The sequence below is a fragment of the Triticum urartu genome, chromosome 1 (assembly GCF_003073215.2).
Source record: "Triticum urartu cultivar G1812 chromosome 1, Tu2.1, whole genome shotgun sequence".
In the NCBI taxonomy this organism is placed as follows: domain Eukaryota; kingdom Viridiplantae; phylum Streptophyta; class Magnoliopsida; order Poales; family Poaceae; genus Triticum; species Triticum urartu.
The window spans coordinates 536,426,767-536,435,915 of NC_053022.1; the positions used below are offsets into that span (position 1 = coordinate 536,426,767).

General features: G+C 48.5%; 1 protein-coding gene across 1 annotated transcript; it reads right to left on the bottom strand.

The window, feature by feature from the left end:
- Positions 1-850: 850 nt before the first annotated feature.
- LOC125527316 (mitogen-activated protein kinase kinase kinase 17-like) lies at positions 851-2,347 on the bottom strand. The gene has a single exon (XM_048691853.1). The coding sequence runs from the start codon at positions 2,231-2,233 to the stop codon at positions 872-874; it is 1,362 nt and encodes a 453-aa protein (XP_048547810.1). The 5' UTR covers positions 2,234-2,347; the 3' UTR covers positions 851-871.
- Positions 2,348-9,149: the final 6,802 nt, after the last annotated feature.

The window sequence follows — 9,149 nt, forward strand, 5'->3', positions numbered from 1 at the left end:
CCGATGGGATCAGCTTTATGGCAATGGTGTCATTTAAAAAAATATAGTGATTCAACTAAATATAGTGATGGATTTTTAAAAATCATTGGTGTCACTTGACACGAGAGGCTATACTACTACAGCTTTGGTGAATTATATTGTAAAATCATCCTTGGTGCTGCTGTGACTCGGAGCGAGCGTCATATGCTCTAGAGGAAGCAATCACATTGGAGACTTCAACATGTGAGAAACTGTTGTGGACCGCTCTTTTACAAGACAAAATGTTATTTGGAACTGATAGATGCAAGGTAATTATTACAGTTATGCATGATATCTGCACTGCCCTGAATTTGTACCACCTGGATGGTTTCTAAATGTTGTTAGCAGCCTCATGGCTAATTTTAACCGAATTTCAGTTAAGCAATAAAAAAAGGAACTTGATTCGAAGCACGGAGAGCATGGTGCATAGTACATAGTACGTGTCACGCGCGCCAGCACGCAGCCGACACGCGACCCAGAAGTGCACGACGAGCCGGCGAGTGCGTCGGGCAGCGGCGAGGGGACGCGGGCGGTCGTGGCTGGATGAATCTCCACCTGGCGAACCAATCTCAGGATGCGACGCTCACTCGTTGAAAAGGTTTCGCTTTCACTGGTCGGCTCGTCGACTCTGCTGGACCCACGTAGCCCAACAAAATAGTTTTTGACTGGCCGCGCGCTAGTGTAGTACTAGTACTACTTTCCCAAGGATCGTTTCTAGTGCGTGAGCTGCTGTGACGCTGCTCTTTCCGCGTCAACTCGAACCCTTTCGCGGTGGAAGCCGCCGTGTGCAGCGTTGCCGGCAAGCTTGTGAATTCACGCTGGATTTCCTCCGTCGGAGTCATGGCCACGCGACCTAGTATTGCCTAGTCGTACAGGCGAAGTAGCATGTAAATTTCTTCCGCCTAATCGTACAGGTGAAACATAGAGCAGCAGTACGAAAACGGAGTGCTTGTGCAAGAGCGAGATCATTTGCATTACTCTTTGTGTTGCAAAGCAACAATTCGGTACATGATAATTCGTGGCAAGCTAAACACTCAAAAGACTGACGATGCCTAACTGAATCGTCGTAGGCTATATTGCCATCGCCGTTGTACTCCACGTCCAAAGTAATGGGGAGAACGCCGGACTCTGCGCCGCTGGGTTCTTCGTTTGTGATCGCGCCGTTGTCCAGGTCGGTCATCTCCTCGATCACCAGGGGCACTGCGTCGGGTGCTTCAGTTGGCGCGGCGAGCACATCGATCCATCCCTCCTCGGAGTCCCAGTCCGGGAGCGCCGAGGCAGGGCAGGCCAATGCCCTCATCCTCATCTCGGCCGAGCTGTCGTGCTCCGCCTCATCCGTGTCTGAATCCGATTCCCAGAATGCTGCGTCCAGCGTGCTCTTCGGCGACACCCATTTGCCCTCCATGGTTCGCGGCTTCGCGTCGACGGCAGCCGAGGCCAGGAACTGGTGCTCCAGCAGCAGCTCGGCCGTGCACCGGCCGCTGGCCTGCCTGACAAGGCATCTGGCCAAGAAGTCCTTCGCGTCGGCGGATAGCCATTCGGGAACCTCGGGCACGGCCTCCGTGTAGCCGATCCGGTGCAGCGCCGCGAGCGCGTTGCCGTCCATGCCGCTCCACGGCCCGCGTCCAGTGGCCATCTCGACAACCATGCAGCCGAGCGCCCAGACGTCGGCCGCGGGGCCCTGCTCCTCGCCGCGCGCCACCTCGGGCGCCATGAACGCCGGCGTGCCGCCGATGATCGGCCCGCCACCGGCTCCCGCCTTCCTCGCGCACCCAAAATCTGCGAGCTGGGCTCGGCCATCGGCGCCGATGACGACGTTGCGCGCCTTGACGTCCCCGTGCACCATCCCGGCGCCGTGGAGGTACGCGAGCCCGGCCGCCACATCGGCCGCGTAGCCGCGCAGGGCACGCTCGTCGAGGCCCCCGACGATCGCCACTCGGTCGGCCAGCGAGCCGCCGGGGGCAAACTCGAGGAAGAGCTGGTAGGAGCCGTCACGGGCGCCGCGGCCGCCGATGCAAGAGACGACGCGCGGGGAGCGCAGGCCGGACATGATGCACTGCTCCCTCCTCAGCGCCGCCGCGCAAGCCGAGCTCGCCGACTTGACCGCGAAGAGCTCCCCGGAGGCGTCGTCGGCGGCCAGGAAGACCTCGGCCCCCGAGGCGCCGCGGCCGAGCGTGCGCACCCGCGTCCATTGCTTGCCCACGGACACGGCCATCTTCTTTGCTCTGCGTTGCGAATTGGGATCGGGATGTGGTGGTTTCTGTTGGCACTCTGTGTTGTCGAGCTTGCTTGTGGCCTGCTGAATTGTTGATGGGTTCCCTTTTTCTTTGGCGGGTGTGTGTATATATAGGACGGGGAAGGAGTACTTGTGGAGAGGAAAAGTTGGAGAGATTGCAAGTTTAGAACATGAAAGGTATTTGGCGTGTGCAGGGACTAAGAAATCTAGAGGCGAAAAGGCGTGGAAAGCAAGCTGCTTCGGGTCTCGGCACGCGCCCGCGGCGGCGGATGGGGTTGGGCGGTGAGTGGGAACGCGCGGGCGGGGAGCTTGATCTGACCAAGCTGAGCGATCCTCCTATTCTTACCACACGCGTCAAATTATCTCGTGCCAAAAACCAATCTCGGGCTGGTTCTGCCCTAGCCACCGCCACAACCAGGCGACTAGAGAGGCGGATCTTCTTCCACCGATCTCCACTGGTCAGGACGTTGGCCCTCTCTCCCTTCGGCTGCTGCTTTGGCAGCAGGAGGGAGGGGAGATCCCGTTTCTCTGCTCTGTAGTTAGGGTTTGGATTTGTAAGTCGTGGTGCGTCGTTGTGGTGGTAGAAACAGCGTCCAGACGAATAAATCTTTCTCAACTCTACTCCCACACTGGCGGTGCTTATCATGGCGGCGTCTCAAAGTTAATGGCATCATGTGTTTGCCGGTCCTTCAGATCGGTGACGTTAGGTTTCATGGTTGGTGTCGGCGAGGCAGCGGCGGTGACTCCATCAAGTGCATCTCTCCTCCCGCTCTGTCCCCATTGCTACGGCGTTATCTCCGACGTCATGCTGGAGCAGGGAGGTTTTGTCGTCCAGGAGTACACGCAGACGGTTGTCTATGCAAGTGACAGCTGGAAGATGGTGCATATTGTGCTGAGTTTATGGTTGAAGGCTGAGTTTCCTCCTCCGGCGTCATAGTCGCGTGGGTGTGTCAGTTCTGGAGTTCGATGACATGTTCGGGGACATATTGCCCCGGTCTGATTCTTTCAACGGCAATGGTTTTGCTTCAAACAAACTACTTTGGAGGTCCGTAAAGCTGCTGATCAGTGATGGTGCCGCGTCGAGCTCGTGTGAAGAGGTGATCTGTCTCATTTTTCTAATGGAGAGGGACAGGCGCTGGTTTTTTGCATAGGATTATTCTATCTTTTCAGTTCTGTAATATTGATGTTTACATAGCTTGTAACAGAATTTTTATTGTATTAATGAAACACGTATTATCATGCAAAAAAAATTATCTCGTGCCGGAGCCGGAAAAGGCAAAACTCGTGTCAAATCTCTCGCATTTTGAGCTCAGCCTAGGATTCGTCGAAGGCACTCACTAGTAACCTGGGGGGGAGACTAACTCGCTACTCGCTAGTGCAACGGTAGTCGACAAAGTCTTGGTCGGTCGTTGCGAGACTGGGGACTGTCAGAAACGGAGCAGTGTGCTGGGTTGGCCGCGTCTTAGAGTAAACGGATCGGCCGTCGAAGTCAGCGGCTGCACCTGAACGGAGTTGGCCAATTGGGTCGCCACGGTTGGTACTTTGGCACTGTGGTTGGCCTTGGCCAAGTCCACCACCGGACTGTTTCGTGTGTGTCTACCCCCAACACTCATCTAAAACCAATACTCTGACGGAAGTACTAGGTAACACTGAACGCAGCAGCAACAGCATTGCCTTTCACCGGGAAAGCTCACGGCGAGAGGCCTCAGGGTCAGACGTTGGTGTCTCCTGGACCGGAGAGAAAATTCCGAGTAAAAATATCTCGCCCGCGTCCACCTCCACATATAGGAGTGGAGTAGGAATGGCAGGGAATATTCGACCCACATGCCCGTGCATATGCAGATGCAGGCACGTTCACTTCACTGGCCGCCGCACACGCGACGTCCTCGACGCCGGCGGGTGCTGCACCGCTCAGCTCAACTCGCATCGGCCACGTCGAGCCGCGAACAAGTGGCGTCGCGCGTGGGCAGGGACGGACGGAGTGGGGGGTTGCCGCCGCCGCTGGCCCATGTCGATCGATCCCGCCAAGTGGTGGACGCGCGGTGCCGCCGAAACCGAAAGGCTGGAGACGCCGGTCCGCAGATCGTCGGGTGAGCCGGATGGGTTGCTTTGCTTGCTTGGCCAGCGTGAACACAGCACGTCGCCGATCACTCCTACGTGATGAATGCCATCGTGCGTGCTGCCGCCCATGGATAGATTGATGGATTCCATTTCACTTCACTTCACTTCAACACCGGGCCAAGTAAAGCTTGCTGCATGGCTATGTCTTGGCCGTCCATCTTCCTCCGACTCAACAAGAAAGCAGAACAGGCTTTGATGGTACACTTGAGACCCACGAAATTATTTCACCACAGGCTGTGGCTGCGCAACAAAAGTAGGACGCGTCAGATCTGGCTCACTGACGACGCGCAAAGGAGCGGCGGCAGCGTTCTTCCGACGGCTGCTGCACATGAGCTCGACGCCCAAAAGTGCACCCCAAGTCACACAGCCGCACAAGTCAGCCTTCACTGTAGTAGCACTTCAACCAAACTTAACTCCGTAGTCAACCAATGATTGCATGCACAGATTACCACTAATTACATTTCCTCCAAAAAGAAAAGGTAAAGCTCGCCTCTTCCTTCAAAATTAATATTAAATACTACTCGTTTCGTTTCTAAATATAAGTCTTCTTAGAGATTTCAACATGGACTACATACGGAACAAAATGAAAAGTCAATCTGAACTGGTGCAGTTGACGAGCGGCCTACAGTGGGCCCGGTATGATTCGCAAGATCAAGACGGTCTTCAGGAGATATGAGAGTGAAGGATTTGTTGGCAGTGTGTATCATGCTATTCAGAGGCCGGACATTCTTTAGATGCGGTTGTATCACCATGATAAATAAATGAGAAAAGTATACTTTTCGTCCCTCAACTTTTCGTGAAGTCTAGATTTGCTTCCTTAACTTCAAAACTGGACAACTTGCACCCCCAACTATCGAAATCGGACAAGGTTCGTCCCTTGACCCTGTTTTGACCGGTTTTTGGTGTTGACTCACCCCGGTTTTGACTGGTGCTCACTCATATTCCTCTAAATTTTTTATATCCGTGAACTTTTTGAAATTCACATACACTTTTCAACTCCGCGTAGTTTTTTCAAGGTCGTGTATTTTTTTAAAAATAAACATATTTTTTTTCAAATCAGCGAACTATTCTGAAATTCGCGTACTTTTTTCAAATCCGTGATTTTTTAACATTTACGCACTTTTCCAAATCCCCGTATTTTTCCCAAGTTTGTGTAAATTTATCAAATCCAAGTATTTTTCAAAGCCGTGAATTGTTTCTGAAATGTGCATACTTATTTCAAATTCACATGCTTTTCAAAGTCCGCTTTTTTTTCAAATCCATGTTGCTTTTATAATCCATGAACTTTGTATGAAATTCACGTACTTGTTTCAAGTTGAAATAATTTTTGACATCCACATATTTTTGCGCAAAAGAACTCCATATCCGCGTACTTTTTTTCAAGTTCACATACAATTTTCAAATTCATGAACTCTTTCAGAAAAATGTACTCGAATATGAAAGGTGCATCAATTTTAAAAAACTAAAACTTTAAAAAACTAAATGAACTTTAAAAAACATATGCATTTTTGAAAAAATACATGAACTTGGAAAAAAAGTACGCCGGTTTTAAAAAAGTACACAAATTTTAAAAAGGTTCACGTATTTGAAAAAGTAACCGAATTTGAAAACAATACGTGAACTTGGAAAAGGTAGGCAAATTTGAGTCGGAACGGTCAAAACTGGGGTGGGGCAGCATCAAAACCGGTCAAAACCGTGATCAAGGATGAATCTTGTTCGGTTTGAGAAGAAGGGTGCAAGTTGTCCGGTTGTGAAGTTGAGGGACTAAATCTGGACTCCGCCAAAAATTGAGAGACGAAAAGTATACTTTTCTCTAAATAAATTCAATGAAATATCCTTTATCAAAGAAAAGAGAGTGACGGACACGAACTCGATTTGTATGCTAAAAGAAGATAAAGTTGAGTTAGAAGAAGCGGGCTACTTTTACTTGAAATGACATCCAGCAACTATTAATACCCTGCGTGGAGAGAGCTTTCAGCTAATCCATTTCGAGTTCCATACATCGAACCTCAGGCAGAAAAATTGTTCAGTGCACTTGAACAGTACGGGACGTAGACTCTGATCATTTTCAAAAGTGGCATGAACAGTTAGCCTTGGAAGGATGTCAGACCCCTGTTGCTTGCAAATTATGCGCAGTAGAAAGAAAAAGTGTGCGCGTGCTTTGCGTTGTGTTCCAAACTAATCTTTCTATTGGAAAGAGAGTCAACGTCCTCTAAAAATGGAGCAAGTGTAGAAAAAGGGTACCTGAACTTTGATCTCGAGGCGGCGTACATCGTTCACATGTCAACTTTGAGCTTGGTGAGTAGTTTAATCCGGGAAGAGGTTGACCAGCTGAAGCTACAGGCATCAGTGTGATTTGGGAGATCATCTGATGTGATGGAAATGCAGTGGAGGTATGGCCTTTTGTCCGACTCCACCGAGGATCGTCCAAATCCGAACTCTGATATTAATCCTTCCGTTGGCATAAGCTCAAATACACTCTCCCCGCCAAAAAAATGGATGCATTCTGGTGAACAGTAAAATTTTAAAAATATATAGTAAACAAATTCATCAGCGAAAGTCTAATTCTAACCCGAGCTCAAATGCATTCTGGCAAACAGTAAAAAAAATAGTAGACAAATCCAAAAAAATCTGAAATTTTTTATGATAGACTTTGACAAATGTTTTGCACGATTAACAAATTTTAAGCACAAAATGACATTTGTGAAAGTCATGGGAAAAAATTAGTACTCTAAAATGTTTTGAAAACAAGCATTTTTGGAGCATCAATTTCTTTTTCTTTGCCATGACTTCCACATATATCATTTCATGTTGATATTTTGCAAGCATACAAAACATTTTGTCAAAGTTTACCAAAAAATCAGAATTATTTTCTGAATTTTTTACTATTATTTTGGATTTTACTTTTCAACAGGGTGCATTTGAGATCAGAAGCAGATATTACACGTCCGTTCAAGACACACAATTATGTTGTGTCCATCAGTATGATTGGGGAGATCATTTGATGGGATGGAAGTGCAGTAGAGCTATGGCCGGCCTTTTCGAAAACAAAAGAGTGGAGGCATGGCCTATTGGCCGACTCCACCAAACATCGTCCAAATATCAACTCCTGAGATGATTCTTTTCATTGCCATTAGAGCATCTAGCCGGGCGCACCAAACCCCTCTTGTATGCCCGGGAAGACGGCCCGGTCATCATTGACCAATCCAAAAAACCAACTCACACGGATGCCTCATACCGGCTTCCAACGTCCGGGTTGACGGGCATCCCTCATATCTAGTGTAAATATGTGGCGGTTATGGAGAGTCCTATACGTGTCTGTAACATCGGACCAGACATGCCAAACCCACCTCAAATTGCACCAATCTGTAAGTGCATTTAGTGCCACCGTACCCCTAGTTGGTTTTGAAGTATTGACGACAAACTTGGTTGAGGGACTAATGTGTTTGTGAGAATTGCAGGATAACACAGGTAGTACTCCCTCATTGATTCGGTTTAGCTACAAGAGATGACCCCTAAAAATGTGTGAAGACATTGAAGACAATGGTGGTTCATGAAGACATTCACGATGAAGATTATGACTTATGAAGACATTCACTTCAAGACTATGGAGTGCGAAGACATAGTTGTTTCATAGTTTCCTTTTCTTCTTTGTTGAGTCCAACTGACAAAATGGCAGACCCTTTTTTTGTGATTGTTTTGTAGGCAAAATGATGGATTCAGATGGTTCGTCGGATGGGGAGTATTAACCGACAGAGCTTGATGAATTAATTCAGAAGGAGTTCTTCGAGATCGTCAGGTGCATGCACAGCTACTCAGTGATCGTGTGGAGCATATGTGGACCTACAATGATAACCAAATAGCTAATGTTTGATTATGCATTTCAATAAATTTTATGTTCGAACTTTGTATTTTTGGCTACCAACAAATGTTTTTTTACGTGTGATGTCGTGGATTTGTCACGACAGATATCCTCGTGAAAAGGACTTAATCATGAGGCCAATGCATCTATGTGATAGCTTGAGAGGGGATGAGTGGGATGAGAGATGCGAGGTTTTTTACCCAGGTTCGGCCCCTCACGGTGGAGGTAAAAGCCTACATCCTGCTTCATTGATATTGATGAAGATGATCACGATACAGGGGTGCTCTATTTCGAGAGCTCTTGACTTGTCTGTCTATCTAGACTTGTCCAACTTGTTCCTCTTGGGGTGCCCCGTCCCTTCTTATATAAGTTGAAGGGGCGGGTTACATGACTAGTCCTAGTAGAATTAGGATTACTCTATTAAAAGTATAGTCCTGGTCTTGCTTCCTTTGTAGGAGAATGTTTCTTATGCCTTTCATCTTAAGCCGGCCCACCATAACATAAGCCGGCCTCCTCACGAGCCGCTTTCTGGATCGTTGGGTCTTGTCAATCGTCTGACCTGCCTACCGGGTTATTAATGAGCCGCCGAGGTTCGGGCGGGTCTCCAGTGAGTCGCCAAGTATAAGCTGGATCGCTGGTGAGTCGCCAAGTCCGGCCGGGTCATACCGCGGGGTATATCCCCGACATTAGCCCCCTTTTTAATTTGGATATCCATGTTAAACTGATCCTGCAAAATAAACACAAGAACAAATTTGATAGGTTGTGCTCCAGGTTAAAAGTTCTTGTAAGCCGACACCTGATCATCCTTAAGTCCTTGTCATTTCCTTCTTCTGGAAAATCCGGGTCAATAGACCAGCTTTATAATCAATTTGCTGACATTGGTTTCTCACAGAAATATTGTGAAGAATAATT

What these genes read in the sequence shown, in the direction of transcription:
- LOC125527316 (XM_048691853.1), bottom strand. Translation starts at nt 2,233, where the DNA reads ATGGCCGTGTCCGTGGGCAAGCAATGGACGCGGGTGCGCACGCTCGGC.